General features: G+C 42.1%; 1 protein-coding gene across 1 annotated transcript in view; it reads right to left on the bottom strand.

The window, feature by feature from the left end:
• Positions 1 to 25655, bottom strand: part of COL4A6 (collagen type IV alpha 6 chain) — a 101837-nt gene that overhangs the window by 5818 nt on the left and 70364 nt on the right. The window contains exons 6-36 of the mRNA XM_066333738.1: positions 23786 to 23902; positions 22949 to 23017; positions 22368 to 22403; positions 21843 to 21905; positions 21267 to 21302; positions 21100 to 21141; positions 20154 to 20246; positions 19967 to 20020; positions 18535 to 18594; positions 17988 to 18032; positions 17366 to 17419; positions 15995 to 16064; positions 15132 to 15242; positions 14198 to 14347; positions 12772 to 12876; positions 11774 to 11934; positions 10628 to 10807; positions 9873 to 10056; positions 9114 to 9185; positions 8600 to 8707; positions 7557 to 7778; positions 7206 to 7367; positions 5072 to 5242; positions 4249 to 4392; positions 3867 to 3992; positions 3373 to 3554; positions 3047 to 3110; positions 2474 to 2548; positions 2155 to 2262; positions 1301 to 1408; positions 871 to 942 (exon numbers count right to left, since the gene is read on the bottom strand). Of these exons, the coding sequence (XP_066189835.1) occupies positions 871 to 942; positions 1301 to 1408; positions 2155 to 2262; positions 2474 to 2548; positions 3047 to 3110; positions 3373 to 3554; positions 3867 to 3992; positions 4249 to 4392; positions 5072 to 5242; positions 7206 to 7367; positions 7557 to 7778; positions 8600 to 8707; positions 9114 to 9185; positions 9873 to 10056; positions 10628 to 10807; positions 11774 to 11934; positions 12772 to 12876; positions 14198 to 14347; positions 15132 to 15242; positions 15995 to 16064; positions 17366 to 17419; positions 17988 to 18032; positions 18535 to 18594; positions 19967 to 20020; positions 20154 to 20246; positions 21100 to 21141; positions 21267 to 21302; positions 21843 to 21905; positions 22368 to 22403; positions 22949 to 23017; positions 23786 to 23902 (3244 nt within the window). The remainder of the gene's footprint in view (positions 1 to 870; positions 943 to 1300; positions 1409 to 2154; positions 2263 to 2473; positions 2549 to 3046; positions 3111 to 3372; positions 3555 to 3866; positions 3993 to 4248; positions 4393 to 5071; positions 5243 to 7205; positions 7368 to 7556; positions 7779 to 8599; positions 8708 to 9113; positions 9186 to 9872; positions 10057 to 10627; positions 10808 to 11773; positions 11935 to 12771; positions 12877 to 14197; positions 14348 to 15131; positions 15243 to 15994; positions 16065 to 17365; positions 17420 to 17987; positions 18033 to 18534; positions 18595 to 19966; positions 20021 to 20153; positions 20247 to 21099; positions 21142 to 21266; positions 21303 to 21842; positions 21906 to 22367; positions 22404 to 22948; positions 23018 to 23785; positions 23903 to 25655) is intronic.

Raw genomic sequence — 25655 nt, 5'->3', positions numbered from 1 at the left:
TGCAACACAGGCAGGGAGTTGAGCTTGCACAGAGCTGCAGAATGCACACAGGCACCAGTGGTGCAGGGAGAGCTGCAGGGAGATGTTCAGCAGGCCACTCTGGGAAGAATAGACACTAAAAGCAGCTCTCAGGAAAATTGTGAAGGATCTATATGCTGCAAATAATTTCTGATAATTTTTTAAATAAAGAAAACACGGGTATTGTTTGAGTTGCACAAGTGAAGTCTGTCCATTTTCATGCATAAAACAGCTGCCACAAATTTCAGGTGTTAATTTACAACACGACTGTAACTAAACAAGTCTTTTTGGTCAGCTCTTTCTTCTTTACTTTAGTAAAACCCTGTCTGTAACACAGAACTACATTCCATTTCATATGATTCAAAATACAAAGAGGTCCAGCAAAAGCTCCCGAAAAGCAGAATCTGGAAACAAATCAAAGAAATCAGCTCCTGATTTTATTGATGTCTTCCTTGAGTTCCATACAATGGAGGGCTCTGAAAAGCAGTACAGAAACATTTCATTGCTAAGTCCAATTGAAAGCAAGTATTTGGTGCTGCCCTGCTCAAATCAAACCTCCATTAGAAAGAGTTTAATGATTTCATTCCATTAGTTTTCCAGAAGTGACACAGTCCTTCAGGAATTCAAGGAGAACCATCACCAAAAGAGCTTCAACTCCACAGGCAGCATCCTGTTCTTACTGGCATTGAAGCAGAATTAGTTCATACACATTCAGTATCCTGAGTTTTTTCTCCAGGTCATTATTAAAGCCAGAACTGGGTGAAATAGGGGAATTTTGTGGGAAAGTGTTCTCATGGTGGAACAGTTATGTATTTCCCTAGCTATGACATTTCTACTCCACCTTTCCTTTACCTGGTGTTCCAGGAGAGCCTTTTGTGCCTGGCAAACCATTCAGACCACTTAAACCTGGAAATCCATGAAAGCCTGAGGAGACATGGGGAACACACAGGTGAGCAAACAGGCAAACAATCCAGTTAGGTGGAAAGGCACAAGGTGGCTCATGGAGAATACAGGATAAGAGAAACCTGACACACAGGGGAGCACAGTAGGTAAAGCTGTAGAGTTTTCCTTCACAGAAACTGCCCACTGCTCTCTCCATGAACACCCACTAAACCAAGGGAGAGCCCCTCCTTTTCCAGCCATTCCCCTGCTCATTCCTGGCAGCTGCTGCCTGCACAAGAGGGGAGCTCTTCCCCAGGCACAGCTGCCTGCCAGAGACACTTGGCCAAAACATCATTTTTCTGACCCAACTTCTCCCTCCATGTGCAGGTTGCACACAAACCTTTAGGTCCTGCTGCCCCACGAGCTCCAGGGAATCCAACAGGTCCTGGCTGTCCTGGGGGTCCTGGTGGGCCAGGGGCTCCTCTCAGCCCAGCATTGCCAGGGATTCCTAAAAGCAAACAGAAAAATATTCCTGTATATTTTGTATATTCCACCATGTCCAGGCTGAAACAGCTCATAGCTCCATCCTACAGCTTGGTCCTGCACTTAACTCATAAGATGGGTGAATAATGTACTATTTAAATAAAGCAAAATCAGATCCAAATCTCTCCTCATGCCACCATTAGCATCACTTCTATCAAACTTTTTATTTGATGGTTTGTTTTTTTTTTAGTCATAGCAGTGACATTCTTCATCATCCACTAAGTTACACATGAACAGTTCACACACCAAATTACTAATTAAATTGTTTCTCAAATAAAACATTTCAGTAACAACTTTCACTGTTCTCCAGCCTTTGATCTTGATAACTATTTGGGAATCTACCTGCTAATTACTCCACTAATTAATCCAAAGACACTTGTAGCCATTCTTCTGGGTAGATTTGGCTCTAGAGAGGGAACAGACAAAAATGTTGCAATGAAAAAGCCATGAAGAAGCTGCTACTGCTTGTATCTGACTGAGATATTCCCTATTTGTTAATGGGACTCCATTGGGTTTCAGTATTGCAGGATTCATCACATTTGACCAGCAGGACAAGGTGACACCTTACACTACTGTCAGAGAAAATCCCCATTTTCTTGCCAAACTTCTGGTTTAAATCTCAGCTGAGACAGAGCAAGCAGGGCTAAGGAAGCATCAAGGTGAGGTTGTCATAGTCACACACAAACTGCAGAATTTGGGTCAGTCCAGTACCTGCTGGTCCTTCTTGGCCAAGATCTCCTGGGCTGCCTTTGGGTCCATTCACCCCCGTGTTTCCTGGGTAGCCTGGTTCACCCTTGAGCCCTTCTCTCCCTCTCTCTCCTGAAAGGATAGAAACATAGATTATGAATGCAGCATTAGAACAGGGCTGCTCTCAGATGTGGTCATTTTCGCAAATCATCCAATTTGTGCCCCACCTGGTTTGCAGCCTCCTCAAATCTCACTTTCAGGATTACAAAAATACCCAGGTTTGGCAATGGAAACTTGTTAAGTCTCTAAAATTTTGTATTCTTGAAGTCAAGGTCTACTTTACCTGGAAACCCTGGGTCTCCTCTCTCTCCTTTTAGTCCAGCAATGCCAGGAACACCAGCAGACTCTCCCTGATCACCTGGAAAAGAAAGGAAAGGTCATTCTGATATTAACTGTGGACATCAATTTCCAGGGCTTATTCAAGAAAATAAACCTTGCTAATTTCAAATTCATGGTGCAAACAAAGACAACAGCAAATGATGCACCCGAGTCTGAAATTGCTTATCAGCATCAATGGATGCAGATCCACTCATGCAAATGCACAAGACAGACATTTACAGGTAATTCCCCAAGATCCTGCACTTCTGACATGAGGAGATGAAGAAAAGGGTCCTTCCTGCACTACCCAACAGGCTTCACACAGTGCTGTGGCCAGACTTTCAGAGGACCATCAAATGTTTAGGCTTGGGATGGGTCTTGTCTGAGCAAAGCCTCTTGCAGGGGGATGGTACCTGGAGCCAGTCACTGGAGAGCAGTGGAAACTCCCAGAGCATCACTTATTCCTTTGGCTCATTAATATTACTCATTAATATTAAGACTGTGGATAATGAAATGTACACTGTGAAAGATGTTTTACCCTTTGGACCAGGAAGGCCAAAAGGTCCTGGGAATCCAAGTGTTCCTGTGGTGCCATCTGAACCCTGAAAGAAACAAACCCAAACAAAATTAATCTTTGCTCTTTATTCTTGCTGTTCCAAGCTTGGGCCATGTGGAATAACAGAACATAAAGGTGTAGGAAGAAATACTATGTCAAATGTCATTTAATGGTATGAACCAAAAACAATCTGGAAAGGAGAAATCCTGCCAGCTTTGCTGCTGTGCTGCAGAGGTACCAGTTAGAATACAGGGGTTTTTTTCCAAAGAGCAGCCAGCGAATAAGATGATACTTAAGAAGGTATTTACCCTCTCTCCTGGCATTCCTGGAAATCCCATGATGCCATGTGCACCCTTCTGTCCTGGCAGGCCAGGGGTTCCAGGGGGCCCAGGGAAGCCTGGGTCACCATGAGCACCTCTCTCTTTGCTTGGTGACCCAGCTGGGCCAGGGACACCAGGCTGTCCACGGCTTCCTGGCGCTCCTTTGTCACCTGGGAAATACAGAAGAGTGGAATTTCATTCAGTAATACAGACATCCAGCTCATTTGGGTCAGTTGACCTGTTACCCTAAACTCTTCTAAAGAGGAAGAAGGGATGGCATTAGATCTACAGGACAGAACTGCAAAGGAAAACTGTTTTCTCCAAACTCAGAACTGCCATGTGCAAGCCTTGCTGGAATGGGAATGGCAGAACAGAACACAGTAACACTGTAGGCATTGGCAAAAATGTTATCTGCTCCACTGATAACAAGCCCAGATACTGAAAAACTGATACTGGCAACTAACTGCAATGTTGTGAAATACCTCTAGGTCCTGGGAATCCTCCAAGTCCAGCTAACCCAGGATCTCCTTTGTCTCCTTTGATTTGCAGTGCCTGTTCTGAAGTCCCAATGACAGGAAGACCTGGTGGACCTATATCACCTCTGTCACCTGAAGAAATAAAAAGTCAGGAAATCTTGAAAATTCACCTATATTAAATACAGCTTTAAATAAATCCAAATAAAGCAGAGAAAACCAGAACTTCCTTGTCTCCTGATGCAAATTCATTAGCAATCTTTGTAAACAGGTAAAAGTATTGAAAAATAGAAGACTGCAATATTTAGAAGAGCAATACCAGACACAGACATCTCAGAACTGCCTCCCTTTTGCTGCACAGCCAGCAAAAGCCATTCAAGCTGTTTCCCACCTTTTTGGCCTTGAAGTCCCCCAACTCCTGGACTTCCTTTTCCTCCAGCTGTGCCAGGAGCTCCTTTCAGCCCATTCACTCCAGGGACACCAGGCAGTCCTGGCATGCCAGGGAAACCAAGCAGGCCTGAAGATCCTTTCTCACCTGCACAGAAATGTGAGAAATAAGAAGGGAACAAATATCAGTGTCCCCTGGTACACTGCACAGTCACCCTGGGGCAGGCAGAGGTTGCCTGGGTGTGGCAAATCACCCAAATCTGGGTATCTAAACAAGCACATGGCACGGGCACAGCACTGTCACTTCTGTCACAGGTCTCCACTCTCAGTACTTTCAACCAGCACTTCTCAGTTCACCTTTGAGAGCCTGGGCCTGCTTCCAGAGGCGACCAAACACAATCAATTTCCAAGAGAATAACATGCAGTTCCACAGCTCTATTGCTTCGTGTTATTGTCCAGGTAACCAACTACTGCATTGGTGCTTAAGGATCACACGGTTTGTGAATTTTTATTTCCCATTTGATTTGTTCTTGATTCTCTCCCTTCTTTCTATAAATTTCATTCAGTGTTCATTTCTTCAATTTTCTTGTCTTTCTATTGTGATTTTCACAAGCCTTTCTCCACAAGAACCTAAGACCTTTAAGACAGATTTCCTTATGAACATTATTGGATAATTAAACCCAACATTTGTAATTCAGCAACAGAACAAATGCATCCCAACACTAGTTGGGGATTCATTCCCTTCCAGCAAATTTGGCCTAAAAATCAGTCCCAGCAAGGTTATTTTTATTTTGTGGGCACAGAAATCTCAAGACTGAAAGAGTTACCTTTTGGCCCAGAGAAACCTGGATGTCCATCCTGACCAAAAGGCCCAGGTGGGCCTAAGAATCCTCTTTCCCCAGGCGATCCTGGAGCACCATCCAGACCTGGGAAGCCTTTCATACCAGCAGGGCCCTGTGGTCCCACATCCCCAGCCACACCTTTGGCTCCAGGAGGTCCTGAATCAACACAAGAAAGAACTCAACAGAGGGTCTTGCACAAAACGAGGACAATTTGTGGCAGCTTCCCAAGCTCTTTAAACACAGCGTTGTTTTTAAGGACAAATGGACCTTATGGCACATGCAGCCTACTAGAAGGCATAAAGCTTAGAACTGCAAAAGCATTAGTCATCTAAAAATGAAATACCTACAAGGAGGGTTACTGCCTACATCACTACACAACTGGCAAGAGTGAAACCCCTTATGATGACTCCATGTTTGACCACCAACAATGACCTGCAGTGCACAGTCTTACCTTCATCATCAAAGCAGCCAAGACAGCATGGGGAGCAGCATCAATGCCACCTGCTGCTCCCTACCCCATGGTCTGGGTGAAGCAGAGATCAATCAGCTGGACAGGCCGATTTTCACAATTCATTTTTCACCTTGGTAGTTGAACTGTACTTCTCAAGAGCCAATTGCTCACTACAGGAACAAGCTGGTTGTGCTGTCACAAAACCAATACTGTATGCACTGGTTTGCCTCTAAGTGTTTCCAGCTGAAGCTTTGTAATGGCTTACAATTTTAAACAAAGGCTCAAACCATTGGAAACAGAATGCTCAGATGCAAAGGAATGAAGAGAAGGAAAACTCAGGTGGATTCTGAAAAAATTATACTTGCAGCAGTAGCAGTCAAGATTGCAGCTCTGTTATACTCAGGGCTTTATGCTACAACCCAGCATTTTTTAAAGCAGATGAAAGAGGATCTGCCTTATTTAAAAAGACAAAGAAAAGACACACACTTAAAATCTCTGCATATTAATGATTTCCTTATAGGCTTGAGACTTTGTTACTGTCTGAGCATTCTCATCACAATGGTTCTTTGCCTTCTGCTTTGATTAGCAATGATAAGGGGTATCACCTCTGGTAAATGCAATTCTTGTAGCATTAAAAGCTGGGTTGTTAGTCCAGGAGCTTTTATGCTACACTGCATTTTCTCACCTTGACAGCCTATGTGAAGAACCCATAACCAAAGAGTGTGACATCAGAAATGGAGAGTTGATGATAAATGGAATAGAAACATGGTGAAGGAAAAAACAGACAAAATATGTGAACAGAAAGAACAAGGCTACAAAAGAAATTAATGATTCAGGGAGACATCAGCTGCAAAAAAAAAATTAGTTATTCGGAGCTTAACATCCTAGCAATGGGAGGTTTTTAAAAACAGTTGAAGAAAAGTCAAATACGGCATACAGACCATAAATGTAAAACCACAGAGAGCCAGAAAGAATGCTAATATTAAAATTTTTAAAAATTAAAAACTGTGTTTTTCATGTCAGCTGTTGTTACTGCTTTCATTTGTTGCCACTGTGCTTCAGCACTGTCATTCTGCATGTCAGAAGAGCACTTTTATACCCCAGACCATCCTCTACCAATTCCCAGGTCTCTCTTTGCTTGGTTCTCAAGTCTTTCATAAACTGCTAAGAAACACTTTAGTCAGTGCAGCTTGACAGATACTGCTATACTCAAGTGGTGGGTTTTTTTTCCTCTGAAGTGAATGAAAATAAAGTTCTCTTTTGCCCCAGCAAAGAGAAAGATAGAGAAGACAAGTGCTTGTCCTGAGAAAGCCAACAATTTTTCAATCTAAGTCATGTTTCAAGCAACCTCACACAATAGAAATTAATTGTCATGAAAATGGGAAATGAAGATTAGTCAGTGATACAGCTAACAAGGAAGAGCAAAGATGTTAAAAACATCAGGACAGTTAAGATGCTTTCCTCTTTCTCCCTGCTGTACTATCTACAGCATTGGGGTGACATTTCCCAGCAGGAATTGCCCAGCAGTGACAGCCAACAGCCTGAAATTCTGCCCTGTCACCCTAACCTGAGGTGGGAGCTCACTCTGAGCAAAGGCCAAACTTCTCCACACTTCAACGCCACAGAGCTCAGCTCAGCCCGTTGTCTTCATCTGAAAACATCACATACCTGGTGCTCCTGCAAGGCCAGCTGAGCCCAAGGGTCCTGGTTTCCCCTTGATGCCAAAAGGACCTCCAGGGCCAGGAGGTCCCCTCAATCCAGGGCCACCCGAATATCCTGGATGACCCTGTTCACCTTTAACCCCCAGCAGGCCTGGTCTTCCATCCAGCCCTGGAATCAGACAGATGGGAGGTTACAGAATAAATAAAACAAAATTCACACTTTAATTTAAAAGTGAGTTTTAATAAAAGCCTTTGAGTTGCATTAGATTTTAACAGGAAACAAATCATTGGAAAGAGGAAGGGTCTTTGAAAGAAAAACAGTTTGATATTCCCAGACAGAAGCAATATCAGTGCTTACCTTTTGGTCCTGGAAATCCAATATCCCCTGTAAGGCCTTTATCTCCTGGGAGTCCAGGTCGGCCACGCTCCCCTAGGCTTCCACTCTCAGCACCAAATACATCTCCAGGTGATCCTTTTATCCCAGCTAAGCCTGAAGCTCCCACTTTCCCAGGCAAACCATCTGTTCCATCCAGTCCTGGGAGTCCCTGGGAGCCTTGCTCTCCTCGGGGTCCAGGGAAGCCTTAAAGAGAAGACCCACAAAAGTCACTCAACAGAAGTGCAGAATACTGCTTCCAACAGCATCTCAAATAAAAGATACATTTTAAAAATTTCCATGAAAGAAAAGGTTGCTTGGAAAGTTGCGAAATATTTCAGTACTGAGTTAGAAACAATAATTGATTATAGGAAGTGAATGAATTTTTGAAAGGTTTAGGTGTGGGGTTTTTTTTGTTTGGTTGGTTGGTTTTCTTTTTGGTTGTTTTTTTGTTTTTTGTGGGTTTTTTTTTTTTTTTTTTTTTTTTTTTTTTTTGGTTTTTTTTCAAGGAAAGAATTGTATAGAAGTGTGGAGAAGCTATATAAAGCATTCCAAGCCTGGTTTCACTAGATGGCAGGTTCAGCAACAAAACCCCTAACCCTCATCACCTTTGCTTCCTGCTCTTTCTTTATACAACCATCAGAAATGCCCATGGCTAAAATGAGCCCAAACGCTGCACACAGTGTGCCTTTACCAGAGTAACACAGGGCTTAAAATAAGGGCTACACTAAATTTGAGGTTAACCTAAACTGGAACGAAGCACATGACAATGGTCTCTGGAGAAACAAACTGTTGACTGTCCTCTTTTCTCCCAGCAGTGATACAGGGTTATATCCAGGTGATAAAATCCTGAATATTTCCTTGAGTTTTTCCCAAGCTGCAATCCCTTGCATTTGCAAGGAGCACAGTGTAACACTCAGTGGAGCACCATGAGGCAGAAGTGGCCAAGGGGGTCAAATAACTCTTCTGATAAAGTGTTGTACACATTGATCAGACAATAAAAAGGACTCCAGCAACTTCCCTCTTACCAGGTTCCCCTTGCAAGCCTATTATTCCTGGAGACCCTGGCTGTCCTTTAGACCCATGTAACCCAGGCTGGCCTGGAATGCCAGAAAAGCCTTTGCTGCCTTTGAGACCTAAGAGTAAAAAATACATGAATTAATAATATCAACAAACAAATAGCAGAAGACAAAACCACAGCACAAGAAAACAGGATACAATCTTTTCTGCAAAGCTGGTGCTGGATACACAATTTATACTAAATAAAGTCTCAAAGCTCTGGCTGTTCATGAGCTACATAAACACAGAAGCAGAGAGTTTGTGTTCAAGGCTACATGGAGGCTAAAAAATGATCAAGATGATCCTCCATGGGATTTAGGCCTAGTCACTTTGGGAGAAAAAAAGGACATTGTTTTCCCAGTTAACCCTCTGGAATAACTCTCACTTGGAGGAGGATTAATTAGGAGGAATTATGTTCCTTGAGGAAGGAGTGCTGCTTGGCAGTCAGCCAGTGCATTTCATCACATCACCTTGTGTCCCTACCTGGCAGACCTGGAAATCCAGGGTTCCCTGGGGGCCCATATGCTCCAGGAACTATGCAGGGCAAGGTGATACCTACAACAAAGAAACACTGAGGTTGCACACAGCCCCTTTCACAGTGTTACATCTTATATTATTGGCTTTTTGCAAATATTAAAAATTCATGCTGTATGTATAATGTTAGAAAACTTTGCTGTATGAATATAGTTGCTTTTATTTCTGCTATCAACAAGGCTTAGAAATAGTAGTGTGATATATATATATTTTTTTTTGGACTATAGCATGGTGTGTAGAATGCTTTTTGTTCGTGTAGCTAACTGAGAAGAATGGTAAAGATAATCAGGAAATCCCCCACATTCTTGGACTATCTGGATGAAGATAATGGTGACAGACCCCAGAACTCCAAAGGAAGAATTTATTGATCCTCTGTTATCAGAGTGGGATGACAGGAGGGAGCCACAAGGAGATTTAATCTGCAGAATGGAGCCACAAGGAGAACCAAAAATGTGATCTGCTTGCTGAATGTGATCCATTCAGCTTGAATATTTATTGTTTATTATCTGTACCCTCCTGAAGATGAAAACTTGAGAAAGCTGTGCCTGCTTTGTGAGGCCTGGTGAGCCCACAAACGAGTTTCAGTTAATTTGAAGAGCAGTCTTTAGCCTGCTCTTCTGGCCTGGCCACAGGCACAGCAGTAAATTGAGAACCATTGGACTTGCAGCTTTACCCTTTTAAAGTGAGAGCAGAGCCAGCAAGACCTACCTGGAGGGCCTGGAAGACCTGGTTGGCCTGGAAATCCATCTATTCCAGTGTCACCTGGTGCTCCACGAACTCCACTAGGACCTGGGTATCCAATGCCAGGAGAACCAGGTTCTCCTCGATAGCCCTTGGAGCCAGGTAACCCTGGCAGACCCTTTTCACCTGGGAAACCCAGTCCACCATCACCCTGTGCACAGCAAAGACAATGACAGCTGAAAAATCAAAGGGATGCAGAAAGAATATCCACCACTATCATTTTAAAAAGTGTGTAAGAGTTTGGTTGGTTCTGTGCAAGGTTCAGGTGAGCCTGAAAAGATCTGTAGAAACCACTATAAATTATCCATCTTCATTTTAAAATGCAGCAAAACTTAGTGACTGCCACAAAGAATATTTTATGTTGTATTTGCCAAAGTGCAACTATTACAGTTTCTGAGAGGCATTTACTTTCTTTTTCATTTATAAGGTTCTGGTGTGATATTTTTGTTTCAAGATTTCATCCATAATTATGCCTACAACGTCTTTTGTCTTTTAGGACTCAACACAGAACAGCATTAGGGTCTACTGAAGTTTATCTTTTGATAGAGCTGTTAGGAATGCCAATTATTAATCCTCACCAAGACGAATTTCTGCTCAGGGACTGTGATCTTTTCACATATTTGAAGATTTACCACAGAGCTCACTAATTTGCCAGGCCTGGCTGTTTTCTCTGCTCATTATTCCAGCTCTGAAGCAGTGCTGCTGAGGTAATGTGAACTTACAGGAGGGCCTGGTGGTCCTGGCAGCCCTGGCAGTCCATCCCTGCCCGGGGCCCCGGGGGTCCCTGCGGCTCCTCTGGGCGCCGTCGCACCGCGGTCCCCACGAGCTCCTTTGACTGTGGCATAGGATGGAGCCCCCTTTTCTCCCTTAAGGCCAGGGGGGCCCTGCTGGCCAGCTGAAGCCTACAGATGGATAGAGGTAAAGAAGGATAAAGCAATAGATAAAGCAAAGGAATGTGCAGAGAAAAGGCTTTGCTTCTTAAAAATGTCGTACGAGGACAGGACACAATGACCAGGTCAGGGTTTCCTATTGTATACATTAACTTGGGAGGAGGAAAAAGAGTTTTTGTTTGTTTTCAGCTGTTTCTACTGTCACTACAGCTCCACAGTGGCAAGCCAAACCTTGGTAGTAGTGACAGCAATCATGAATGGCATTTGGGAACATTACATCACTCATGACATAATGAGACCCAAGTAATGAATCTCCTTCCCTCTTGCTTGGTGTGCTGCATTTACTGACACCAATAAATATACTCTGAAGACAAAAGACTAATATCTTTGTGGACTGCAATTTTCAAAAGTAAATACTTGCAATGAGCAATGCTCAGCACTTTGGGAAATCCTATCTGTTATGGTCACTGTTTGATATAAAACCAGAGCTCAACCCTCAGCAATGTATGGAGCACACAGCAGTTAGGAAGCAGACTCCATCCGTGGAGCACAGTTTTTATAGCTAGGAGCACTGATGTGGAAAGATCTCCCTGGCTGATTTTTCAGATCTTCTCTCCATGCATGTGTGCAACTGCTTCCACAGCCAGCCCTCAATTAGGAAGAGCCCTGGGGCTAATCCATGTATGTCTACTTCCAAGAAATCCTGGGATGAGTAACTCGTACTGCTTTTGTCTTGACTGATTCATGTGCAGTTCTCAGAATTTAAGAACCATTTGTTCTCCCCTTTTTACAGCTGATAGCATCTCTCCTTTCAGTTTCTTTACACAGAGCAGTTTCTAGGTTGTTTGGTTTTTTTTTTTTAATCCAAACAAATAGAAGCAATTATAAAAAAAAAAAAAAAAAAAAAAAAAAAAAGTGGAATTGCACATGGCCACTCCTGTAATTGACAAGAACCAGGAGAAACTCTTGCTGCCTCACCGAAGGGCCTCGCAGTCCTGGGGCTCCCACAGAGCCTGGGTCCCCACCAAGGCCCTTGGCACCAGGGACACCAGGGCTTCCTGATGGACCTGGGGGACCTGAGACGCCTTTGAGACCAGGTCTTGTCACTCCTCCATCACAGGCACAATCGCCTGCCTCTCCTGGAAAAGAGTTTCATTGAGTTTCATTTGGATAAAGACCTGTTTCAGTTTGCAAGAGCTCCAAAAGCAGTATTTGATTCAATTAAGACAAAGCCATTCTCAGATAAATTGACTTTATGCCTCCTCTGCTCAGGTGATGTGAGTGCCAGGCAAGCAGAGCTCAGGTTTTCCCCAGTTTAATTCCCATGCAATGCCCACCACCAAATAACCACGTGCAGCATGAACCTCAGTGCTTCTAGACCTCTCCCCAAAGGCTTAAACTTTCCTAAACAGATGAGTTTAGAGGAGTTTTAGGGAGGTCTTGTGCTTTTTTAAAGTGATAATTATCAGAGAAAACAAATCCATACTCCCCCTCACAGTAGGTTACAGTGACCCCCTGAATTGTTACTGCCCATGGACCCAAACAATCACCAAGCACAGTGATATCTGTGTCATCATGGCTTTTCCTGGTGTCACACACTAAGACCTAAACTCTCACAATTTTTAGCACAGAGGAGAATAAAATTAAGTTTTTCTGTCATTTACAGCCTCTATTGTGAAAAAGCAGTGAACAAGATTTTATTTCCAGGTCTCATGGCTTTAAAGTATAACTTACTTAGCTAATTTTCTGGGTCTGATATGTTTATCAGCTTATTTGCCTGGGCAGAGTAGGAAGAAGAAATAGAATTTTACTGACAGTGCTGGGCACAACTCTCTCTAAATTGCAAAGGCTGTTGGCTCCTTCAACCCCTCCTGTGATTTGTCATAAAGACACTTACAACTCATCCCTTAGGATATTAACCACGTATAAATATCTTTCAGACTGCAGAAAAGCTCTCTCAAAAGAGGAGTCATTACCTTTGTAGCCTTTTGGACCCAAAGCTCCTGGCAGCCCTCTTGGCCCAGGCTCCCCTGGAGCCCCAGTCCTTCCTTTTAGGATTATCACTGGGGAGAGTGAAGGACCTACATGCAGAAAGAAGGCAAGGAAAAGTCATGAGAAGGCTGATCTCCAGTTCATCACTCACTTACAAAGGCAGTGATGCAACTGGCACCAGATGAAACTGCACCTGTGGCTGTAACACGAGGAGGTGGATTTTTGTTGGCACCACTCATGGGCCACATTTCCTTCTAGCTCCTCACACAGAAGCGCAAAATTACTCACAGTGTGGATGCAACAGAGTTTCATTCCTCTACTCTGACCAAAGAACTCACCAAACTGTGGACAGCTGGGATAAGAAAGGGCAAATGGCTTTCATTCAGTGGTGGCAGCTCAGCAAAGATACTAAAGGGAGAAAGGGTTAAGGAGACTTTCCCTGTCCCTCCCTTCATGACTGCAGGATTGTTGTCTACATCTCTTTACATGCTGAATAGAATGAAACATAAGCTGCTGGAAACAGCAGCAGAAAGCAATCAAACATAATCTAAAACTGCAGTGTCTGAAAGCCCTTCCCCTCTGTGCCAGCAGTAAGATGGAGTGCTGACCAGCACCGTCTGATGCTCCAGGGAAACAAACTGCAGCCATCAGCTAAACACAGCCACAGCAGCTTTACAGACTCTGCAGAAAAGTCAGCCACACTGGACTAGCAAACAGTTAGTGATAAGAGAACATTTATTGCTTCTCCACAGAAAACCATTTTATCAGACCATGACTCACTCCATCACTGGAGTGTCCCCTGTTCTGAAGGGTCTCAAAAAACATTCTTTGGCTCTCAAAAAAAAAAACAGCTTATGGCAGAATGGTAAAACAGTTTTGTAAACTCAACCCTGATCCTGTAATACTCAGTTTCCAAGGAAAACCAAACAATGCACAATTAATTTAATCAGGACATCCATACAAATGAACATGCAAAAACAAAATCCCATTTCCTTAGGTCTGGAAACTGTCTCTTCAGGCATCCAGTCTGACTCCTGGTACCCAAACTACCTGCTCACATTTACCTCACATTTACCTCACATTTACCACAAAGTCATGGTCTGTTCTTTACCTCAGAGATCAGGAGACTAGCCTAGACCTTCAAAGTCCTTTGTGTCATAAATTGTGTCTACACAACTCTGTGCTTCAGTCTCTCTAATTAACAATAATTAGGTCCACTGTGTCACTTTATAGCAGTATCTACTGTGATATATATCAGTTTGTGAGCCACAATCACAACGAGGTGTCAGTCAAACATTTACAATTTACAGTTGAACAATCCTTGCTGGCAAAGAATTAAATATATAAACGATTATTTATTCTATTTCACTCTGAATCCAATACAAAAATAGATGTAAAAATTCTACCTACGTGGTGCACCAGGCAATCCTGGTGCTCCTGGCAGACCAGGTAATCCACCTCTGCCAGGAGGGCCTGGTATTCCAATTGTTGCTCTTCCTGGTTCTCCCACTTCACCCTTCAGTCCTGGAATACCTGGAGACCCTCCAGGGCCCATTCCATCTAGACAACAATGACACAATGAGCAGCTCTCCAGCAGCAAATACAATGAAGTATTTTTAATGTTAAGATAATTACCATTGTACCCTGAACTGCAATCATGTTAGGACAGAACAATTCATAATTTTACACCAAGGAAAAAGTACTAATTGGAGGGACTAACTGGCTCCCATTTACACACTCCTTTGGTCGTCAAAAAAAACTTCACAGCATTGCATTTAAGTGATCAATCAGACAATTAACTATGCAAGACTGAGGGGGGGTTATTTTCTGATTTTCATGGTTGTTCCTAGTCTCTGAATTATTGAAGGCCAGAATTTCCCAGATGGCATTCAAGTGAAACAAAAACTTTTGAGTGAGATCTTGGATGAGACAAATAGGTTGGACCCCCAGTGCATTTATCAAGCCAACCTGTTAGCTCTTTATTGCAAATATAAAAATTCATTAAAAATTTTCAAAAACATCCATTATAATTTAAAAGGTAGAAAAAGTTCTTCCAATCAGCACATTCAAAATGGAAATCAAAGCACAGCCTCGTGTGTACACTGCCACACTGAATATTCACGTGTGAAGACCTACCTGAGCTGCAATAATTGTGTCACTAATTCTGCTCCCAACCAAGTCAACACAACTGGCTTCCCCATGTGCCATCCCTGCCTCCTATTTCTTATAGAGCAGCTGCAAATCAGCCAGCTGAAGGACAGGCTTGCTCCAACACCTTCACCATCTCCACCCAAAAACTTCTGCACAAAAGCCCCAGCAAACAGCCTGGGAGCAGCTGCTTTACCTCTCTCCAGACCTGGAAACCCTGGAGCCCCTGGAAGGCCTGGTAAACCAATGATCCCTTCATCTCCTGGAGGACCAGGTACTCCTGGGTTTCCAGGGTCACCTGGGGCACCTACCAGAGAAAGAGGAAAACAAGGAAGAAAATCTCATCAGGATTTCTGCTGAAATACTGTTCAGTCAATTGCTGTGGTGGCCACTGATCTCACAGACAGCAAAGGCTGCCAAGCTGTGAGTAGGAATAATATTGGGAAAATTCCTTCTGAGCTGTTACAGAGCTTGTTTCAAATTTGACTGCATGTGAAGGAGAAAGAACAGGAGAGACCATGCAACTTGTCCCCTTGCCTTTATGGCTTCAGAGACTGTTCCCATTCAGGCCTCAGTCAGCTGTGGCATTAATTAAGCTAATTTTTCTCAACCATATTCTTACCACATTGGGCAACAAGTAACAGCAGAATGACATTTAGAGCACCCTTTACCAGAAAGCCATTTTTCCTTGGTACACTGAAGACATATAGAAGTGTGTCCACAGAGCAGACACAGCACTTGTCTGTGCTCACACAGAGTCTGTCTCCCAGACAAGACATTTCATTCTGCCTTGAAACACATCACTCTGCAATGTGGGGACGGATGGCTTTCTTTAAATTCTGAAGTTGTAAACACAGAACTAAATATATGTGCAGCCAAACAACACAGAAATAAAGAGAAAAGAACAAGAGATGGATTAGATCCAATATACAATGTGGGAAAATGGTAAAATACAGAAGAAAGATACAGAGATAAATGGTAATGTTAAAATACAGAGAAAAAAAGTTGGATAAGAAAAAGTGCTTTAGATGAGTTCCAAAACAAAATGCAAATGTGTACCTGAAATGACTACACCTTCCCTGTCAATAATGACAGGAGGACCTGGGGGGCCGATGTCACCTAATTCACCCTGTAAAGAAAACAGATTTGTACCACACTCAGATGAGAGATGGACAGAAGGCTGCTTGGCAGGAAGCAGACTGCACTATGGTTCCAATGTCTGCAGCCATTCACTGAGTGACCATCACTCTTTGTCTTGCTGAGGGATTCACTTTGTTCTGCTATTCATAATCATCTGCTGTCCTGACTTATATCATTGCTGTCTGATGAAACTGATGGCTGCTTCAGATAAGGTGGCTGCTGCTATCCAGCTATCCTCTGAAGGTCTCCAATTACCTCAACAGGAAGCACAGACATGTATATACAATGTCTACTGGAGACCAGTGTATGTCAGCACTGCCCAATATCAGGTGGATAATATCTGTTCACTTCGTGGTTAAAGCTGCTATGAGCTATCTCATTTTTAAAAGCTTTCATCACTGCAGCTATCTGCTGCCTTGGAATACTGAATTACAAGAATAGAAGCTTGCAGAAAAATGGATTCCTTCATAAAATCATCCAGGTAGAACAAGCAAGTTGTGACAAACTGCAGTGCCATTCCTTCCTCTCACGGACACTCTCAAACAGTATCAGATCCTCTTTGAAATTGCAAGCACAAAATCTGACTGTCATCCAAATTACCATCATATTTATCATACAAACACCATGAAGTGAGCCAAGGCAGTGCACACTTTATGGCTTCTTTCAGTAACACTTCTCTGTGCAGAAACATCTAATACTACTTCTTCCATGTACTCTGCACAAAAAGTCCCGTCAGTACTTGCATTTTACAAGTCTGCAATCTTGGTGGCAGATCAGTGTTTTCACAGCAAACTACTATAATTTTCCACTCAGTTTCCAGCTCTCTGACTGCCCAAATTGTAAGATACCCAGAAAATATCTGCTGTGCATCACTTATACCTAGTACAAGAAACTGAACATGTTCTCAGGCTGTTCATACTTGCAAATCTGTGATCCAAGACTTCAGATTGCCTTGGCAACTCAATTATCTTAACATCCACTTGTTTCCACCTAATCTTGCCTCAATGGTCCACTAAATATGGCATTGGTGTAAGGATAAAGAAGAAAGGCTACACCTACAATTCTAAGTCATGAAGTACAATGATTAACACTGAAAAATTATTAAAATACCTGAGTAGTCATGGCTCAGCAACCACTCATTTTTATGCTTAATAATAAAGTGAATGAGGAACTGAAACATACTAAAAATGACAGTGATATAGGAGCAAGCATAAGGTTTGATTGGAGCAAAGATAGTTATTTATTCATGCAAATATCTTTGAAAAACCCAATGTTTTACTGAGAAGTTACCTTCATGCCTTCAACTCCATCCAGCCCTGGATAGCCTGGAAGACCTGGATGGCCCTGCAAAATCCCATAAGGAAACAATGATACACTGTGAGACAATAAGTGGCATTATTGCTTAGCTGGGACATCTGCAGAACCTGGACTCAAATCACAAACCAAATTCTTTGGTCCTACCAAACACTGATTTGAAGAAGAATTAAAGAAAAAGAAAAGTGATGGCATCAATTTCTCAGCGCTCAAAAAATACCAGAGCTCCTTCAGGCCTCCTTGTGCTGTGAAGATGGTGAGAACTCATGAGCAGGCTGAACACTTAGGAGTTGTCACAGAACTGCAGAAATGCTTGCAGAATGAAGTCTAAAACATCCTTTTCCTTGTCCCACACGTTTTGCTCCCACTGTTTTCCTCTTCCAAAAAATTACTGGCATCAAAACATTTAAAGTAACACTGGGAGATGCAGGATTTACTTTTTTTGGTGGACTTTCTACTTAGCTTGACTATTTCAATAAGGCAGGTATAGTTATCCATCAGAGAACTTGAAGCCACAATATAAGGAAGTCAGTAGATCTTAAGCAGTTAGAGAGCTTCTGTAACTCTTAAGTACAGTAAAAAATAAAAGAATTTTCACCTTTCTCCCTGGAATTCCTTCAGATCCATCCAGTCCCAAAAGACCCTAGAACAGCAAAGACATTAACTTTTAGAGGCTCCATCTCAGCTTGATCAGGCTTCAAATATCTCAGCACCAAAGAATTAAAATTTTCAAAAGGAGAAGCTACCACTGCTTTTCTTATCTCTCAATTATTAATAATCAAAATGTAAAGAATTTAACAAAATAACTGATAAAAGCAAGCTTATCTTATTTAATTGTTTTTCTAATTGACAGTTCAAGTCGAGGAAATTATGGTGTCTCACCTTACTAGGAACTTAGGTGTTACTTTGTAATGACAAAACCTATAAATCTGAGTGTGGTCAAGAATTTCTATTGGACAATTTATTCACACACAGAACAGACTGTCTCAGTCTTCCTGTTGAATTTATTCTGCACACACACAACAGAATATCTTGGTCTCCCTTGTTGTGTAGGAGCACATCACTGCAGGGAATGTTTCTGTTGATGAAAAACCCACTTCATGTGTTTGAGAACAGGCCTTTAAAGATTTGGTGAAGTCACCTACCCTGCCACCTGGTAAGCCAGGCACTCCTTTCTCTCCTTTTTCTCCAACACCTCCAAAGCCCTGAAGGAAAAATGCCAACATTAAATCTCTGTGATCTGTTTGAAATTGAACAGCACATCCCTAAGTGCAGGCAACACAAACCCATTTATTTATACAACGAGTACAATAGTGAGACAAAGGGAACTGACAGGTTCTGCTGGGACTACTTTGTCTCAGAAAGAAAAGCTTCTATCCAGCAGACTTGGCAGTATGTGCAGCACAGTACCTGCTTTATTCCCCAAGACTTCTATCCATTTAAACCATGGCATATATTTCAGTAGCAAAGTGACCCCATGTTATAGACAGCAAAAACCTGCCAATGCTACTCTGTATTCTGTTCTACACTGAGAAATTATTTCAACTCTCATTTCCTAACAGCAGCAGCTCAAGGGAATGCTCAGAGCACACTTTTCCTTTCCAAAGCCCAAGAATGACACAAAACCAGCATTTTCACGCTCAACATTTGGAAATGCTTGGTGGTTTTCCCAGTCAGCATGAAGTATCAAATCCAGAGACAGAACACCAGGATTTAATTTCAGCATGAGTTACAGTAGTTAAGCAATTTCCAGGCTTCAGTCTTCAAATATCTAACAGTTGTGGTTGAGTTTTCACATATGTTCAATTTCAGCAGCGTCAATGGGTCTCTTGTGATGCATAAAGCCAAGCAAGCTCATAATGGAACATGTCCAGAAAGGGTAATAACAAACTGTGCTGCATGTACAGGTTTTTGTTGCACGTCTTTCTCCCAAGAACATCTGTACACTGAAGAAACTGGCAAACAATTTATCTTATTAGTCAGAAGTTCCCGAAAATATTTATTCCCAAAACTTATTGAAACGACTTCTGTTTACAAAAAGTTTTAAGCTGGGAAATAGCTCTCTGGAATTCAGGGGTAAATTGTTTTTCTTAATTCATATAGAGAAGATCTTACACCATGCTGAGTTGATTAGCACTAATATTTTAAGCCCATTTTAACTGGGTGTACATGGATAGAGAGAAAGATCTGCATGTGCTTTACAGCTTGAAAGTAAAATAACAAAAGACATGTTTAGATATAATAAAAGGGGAAAAACCTAAGGTTTTTAAAGATGTCTGTGGGACAATGAACACTGCCATCAAGTGGTCATGCCATGGGGAGAGCTCTGAGCAGGGCTCTGCAAACAGCAGGCTGCAGGTCCTGAAATCTGGGCAGCTGCAGTAGGACAGCATTATAAATATTATAAACTACCAGATCACAGTTACACTCTTCAAAAAGCCTTGTGAACATTTTAATCAGGTTTTCAAAGTCCTCTGATGCCTAGAAACTCCTGTAGAGGCCTTGTGAGCTATTCAGAGGTTGCTGAAGCATCTACCCCCTATCAGGCCCATGTTTAAAACATCCCTCTGTCCTTACCGGGACGCCAGGGAATCCTTGGCTCCCAGGGAATCCTTGAGGGCCTGGCTCACCCTGCCAAGGGGAAAGAGACAAATAAAGAAACACATTAAATCCCTGAGCTGTGAAAGCAAGACCTTGCCCTATCCACCTGCCATGCTCCTGACAGAAAGAGCATGGAGAGGGTTTGTAAACTGAATTTACAGACCTTTTCTCCTTGCTTCCCCTTTGGAAATCCCATGAATTCCAGTATTCCAGTGGATGGTGGGGGACCTGGAGGCCCAGGCAGCCCTACATCACCCTGCAGACAAAAGAGGAAGATATTAACACAGCAGACATTGTTTGATTTTCTATGGAAATGGCCAACAAATCAGAAGAAAGCCCACTTCAGTTATATCCCAGCTATATAAATCTGTGTGCCTGAATGCTGGCATAGGACTTTGGTCATGGGAATCAAAAGATCAGATGGGAAATCTAGATGAACAAAATGCATCTGTTTCCAAAGCCTTGTGGATATAAAATATGGCAAGAAAAAAAAATAGGCTCAGCTATTGACCCAACTGGAAAACATTTCAGAAAAACTTTGAGGAAAAACATGAAAGAAAACAAGAGAAGGGACAATTAGAATTGTTGAAGGCAGAGAACCATTTTTAACTTCAGCAGAATCAAGTCCCAGATTGACAACTTGAAGAGACTCCATTTTGCCTGTGTAAATTCTGCCACAGACTGCAAGACAGCCTTTTAGGATAGGGAAACTAAAAATTACACAGCAGTTGGCCCAAACAATGTAATGAAAGAATGAAGTCATTGGAATAACTCAATACAAGAGGTGATAGTCCAAAGAAATTGAAAAGTGGAGATTCAAAAGATGTCTGAGGACCTCATGTCTTGATAACCATGAAAATACTGCACTGAGTTGAGACTTCCCCTTCTCCCTCTTCACCCAGAAAAGGCTCCCATCCTTTTGAGTGTGCCAAAAAATAAGGAAGCAGCAAGATTCTTTAGTATTTGAACTGCCAGTCAGTCCAAGAGAAGAAAAGGAAAACAGAAAGAAAAAACTGCTAGAATCTAGGCACTTTCTAGAGGATCAAGCCATGATGGAACTCTGGAGTATTATTTCATGCTCTTTCCATAATAAAACAAGTTTCACTTACCTTTTCTCCTTTCTCTCCTTGAAAGCCTAATCCCATGTTACCCTAGGAGAGAAGAAAACCATGGATCAATGAAAAATAACACCACCATCCCTATCATCTAAACCCAAAGCGCTGTTAAACCCCCAAAAATCAGGTGTAAAAAGAAAACAGGAAAGGTAGCTACTTACTTTTGCACCTGGTGGCCCAGGGGGACCCACTGGACCCTAAACGTAAACAAGATCAAGATTTTATTCCTACTGACTGAACTTCCTTGCCTCCAAAGCAAAAGCAAGACACATGTTCTCAAGTGTTCACATCTCCAATAGCACAGCTCTTTGGTAACATTATTAAATAAGAGAAACTTCAATTTAAACCAAACAAAAATGTTTGGGTTTACCTCTGCCTAATAGAAATTCTCTTGTAGGATCTTGAAAATACAATTCTAAAATAGCCCATGAAAAGAATGGCCCCAAACATCAGAGATCAGCCAATTCCCCCAGGTCCTGAGACGAGGAATGCTCAGAGCAGTGTGAGGAGGTGTCATGTTTGCTGCTCTGGGTGCTCCAGGGAGGGCCCTTTGCTCCTGTGTTCAGATTAAACCACCCAAGGCTGAGCATCCCATGCTAGAAGTCAGACTGTGCTCAGTCTTTTCAGGGGCACAGGAACTCTTGGTCATTGCTGTGACACAAACAGAGACAAGGAAAAGGGAAACCTGCCAACAGTTTGAACTGTTCTATCAACAAGGGCAACAGCTGAGGTCTCACCCGCAAACCTGGTAATCCTATAGGGCCTGCAGGACCCACTGGACCTGGAAAACCTTTTGGGCCCTATAAAAAGAACAGAGGAAAAATGGAGAATGTGTAGCATTTACCCCATGAAATCCCACCCAAAGTGAATCTCAGGAAGCATTAATTAGTTAAGTTAGCCAATTTAAATATTAAAGCAGTTTATTTCATATATACTTTAATAGAAATATTAATCCAATATATTTAATATATACATATATTCAGATGTACATTGAAAATCAAAGTTACAGGATTCAGTGGTAGAAGGGAGTTTGATTTGAGAACGGAATAATGAAATAGGTAATAGGAAAATCAGATTTCCTCTACCATAATGTGGATCCACTCATACCCATAGTGGATCCCATCACAATTGCTCACACTACTGGTATCACACATGTAGATACACCTCCCACTAATTAAAAAAGGGTCCTTGAGAACCAATACCTGAAAATGTGCCTACTTAATATTGTTTACAATCATTATGTCCCATGTGAAATAACTTACAGGCACTCCATCCAATCCAGGAAGACCATTTTCACCCTAAAAATCATAAAGGCATATGTAAAAATTACATATTATTGCAACAAACTACACGGAACATCAAGCTTTGTATAAATAGAAGTATTTGCTGTTAGTTAATATTAGATCAAGTGTAAATGGGAAAATATCTTGAAATCTGAGCTTCCATATTTGAATTGGGTAATGGAGACCTCTAGGGAAATTAGAGCCATTTTATTTATGTGTAACAAGAGAAAATAAAGTGGCATAAAAATATTAATTACAAAACCACTAAAAATACCTTGTAAAAACTCCTACTATACGACTGCTATAAAATATGCAAAAGCATATCATCATAATATGAAATTATCTTTATGTTCCCATAAACGCAGAATAAATTAGTAAAGACCCATTTAACTTTTATGAACTTATGAGTGTATATAATGTGGATATAACTTTTTCCACAGCTCTGCACTCAGACACCCAGGACAGACACCACGAGCAACCTGCAGCATCAGCCCTGCAACCTGTGGGACATCAAAGAGTTTCCTGTGCTGCATTTACTCCTGTGTGATGACAAGTCTTACCTTCATTCCTTTAAGACTGCCTTGAGCAAAAACAGGTTCTCCTTTAAGGCCTTTTGGGCCAGGACGACCCTGATTTAAAAAAAAAAAAAAAAAAACAGTAAAAAATAAATTTCTTGAAAATATACTGCTTTAGATTTGAAAGAATCTCTAATTAACATAATGAACAAGGCAAACTCCCAGTTAACTGTAAAAGGACCACTGCTGCTTTGTTAGAGAAGCTGTGCTATTATGAGAACTAAAGACGTCCTGCAGTTTTAGAAAAACAAGGTTCTGCAAACATTTTCTCTGGTATTTTCCTGTTTATGTTAGATTTCCCTTTCAGTTTAGGTCTTTGACAACCTTAGATCCTATTTGAACCTGTCTGACATGGGATAACTCCCCTGTTGCTCCCATACACACCAATGCCATTTAGAGGGACCTTGGCAGGCTTGAGGGACGAGCCCATGGAAACCTCACCAAGTACAAGACCCTACAGCTGAGCTGGGGCAATCCCAACCATGATCCAGGCTGGGCAATGCCTGGATTGAAAGGAGCCCTGGAGAAGGAGCTGGGGGTACTTGTGGGTGAAAAGCTGCCAGTGTGAGTTCACAGCCCAGCCAGCCACCCATATCCTGGGCTGCATCCAGAGCAGGGATGGCAGCAGGTGAGGGAGGGGGTTTCATCCACAGGATCTTCATTTTATGCTCAGAGTGGATAAGAAACTTGAGCTCTAGCAATTCTAATAAACTTGGGGTTATTTGGGTTCTTCTTAAGTACTTGGCAGTTACTTTTCCAACATCACAAAAAGCAAATCCTGGTTTAGTGACCACAGAACACCACATTTGAGTGGGGACATACAGGCAGGCCAGGCAGGCCAGGAAACCCATCTGGTCCAGAAATGCCACTGCTCCCAGAGGTGCCATTGCATCCATCCAGGCCAGGCCTGCCTCGAGGTCCAGCCTGCCCAGGGTGACCCTGTGGAAAGGGAAAGAGAGAGAGTAACCAACAGAATCCATTCACTTTGTTAGTAACACTGTTGTCCCTTGAAAACTGATGTCTTTCTTCCAAAAGGCAACACAAACCAAAAGAATTGCACAACTCCCAACCAAGTCCAGTGTATGACAGAGTGCAACAGAAGAAGCTTCTTCAGCCAGCTTTGTTTATCCTCCCTAGAGGTTAAATCCTAGAACACTGGCTGCATTCATCCCATTACCTTTTTCTCCAAGGGAGCGTTTTCTGAAGTACATAACTTGTGCATGAGTGGGCAGTGCTCATCCTAGAGCAGGGTGAGCCATATGGGATGTAACAGTGTCAAACACATGCAGCACCTGACACCAGCAATGGAAGCTGCTCATGTGAAAGCAAGGGCAGAGGCAGACTCAACAATACTGAGCATTTATAACTCCAATCTGCTTGGAGTTTCAGTGGCTTCTCTTCCTCTCCAGCGTGGATTCTTTCTTTTAATAGATCAACAGATGTTAATGCTCCAGTAACAAGTCATTCAAGCAGAACAGTTTTATTTATTATATTAAACATAAGACCTTAGGCAAAGCAACTAGGAGAAAGATCCAATTAAACTAACAACATTTTTTAAAAACTATTTGCCATGGCAAATTATTAATCAAGTAGAGCAAAATACAATTGTACCTAATTCTGATTTCACACGTCTTTTGCCCTGGTATAGCTCCACTAATATTTACTCAGCATGGTGCTAGTGCAAAGGAGATCAAAGTTTGGGACTTCAGGTGGTTTTTCTTCAGTGCCATGGGAGTATGTGAGGGCAGAAGGGAGAACTGTCAGTCCCAATGCCCAAGTGTCAGGCAGCTCCTTATTCTATATTGCTTTTCCTATAAATGAGTCCCGTGACACTCAACAACTTCACTTTAAGGCAAGAAGAAAAATTAAACTTATGGAGATAGCATCAGTAACTTGACAGTTTTCTCCCCACTCTGTACACAGTGCTTTTGACTCATCCCAAAAGTACTTTTGTTTGATCCCTAAGAGATTTGTCCTTAAGATATGGCACTAAGCAAGTTATGACTCATGTTAGGAAAGTAAAAAAGAAAAATAAAAAAAACCAAACATGGATAAAATTGAGATAAAGCAGAACATTAACAATCCTTCATGCCTGACATTTAAAATAAAACACATTTGCAACACTAAATGCCTTCCCAGTCCAAGCCAAGAGCATATACTGTGAGCAGTAACGTAAAGCCTTTTATCTAAGGATCTTTAAATTCCTTGAAAAAAATGTGGGAATGCTATAATCCTAATTTTATAGATGGGAAGCTCAGGACACACAGTAGCAGAGTGATTTTCTTAAGGATGCAGAACAACTCAGGCCAGAATGATGTAAATACTCGAGCTGATCACTGTTCTCAGCTGCTGCCAGGCTATTCCACATTGCTGCTTACTCACATGTACCTCCTCCCTGTGCTGGCAGAGCAGCAAACAAACCCAGCAGAGAAATAACTGTCCTGTTTCTTAATGGCGTTAATTTTCAGTCAGATGAAGCTTTTGGGCCAGCTCATTTGGCAACTGCACTGAGATTTGTGCTAATAAAATCAAGAGAGACCTGATCTGCTTGCTGTTAGACAACAAGGTACAAACTGAATTAATGTCAAGTGTGTCTCAACTACACAATTAAGGCAGCTCACCCAGAGAAATATAAATTTGAGATTTAACAAGGAATAGAATGGCGTTATCCTACAGCATTACCATCAGAGAC

This window comes from Sylvia atricapilla, chromosome 21 (assembly GCF_009819655.1).
Source record: "Sylvia atricapilla isolate bSylAtr1 chromosome 21, bSylAtr1.pri, whole genome shotgun sequence".
In the NCBI taxonomy this organism is placed as follows: domain Eukaryota; kingdom Metazoa; phylum Chordata; class Aves; order Passeriformes; family Sylviidae; genus Sylvia; species Sylvia atricapilla.
This window is presented reverse-complemented; position numbering and strand designations above follow the sequence as displayed.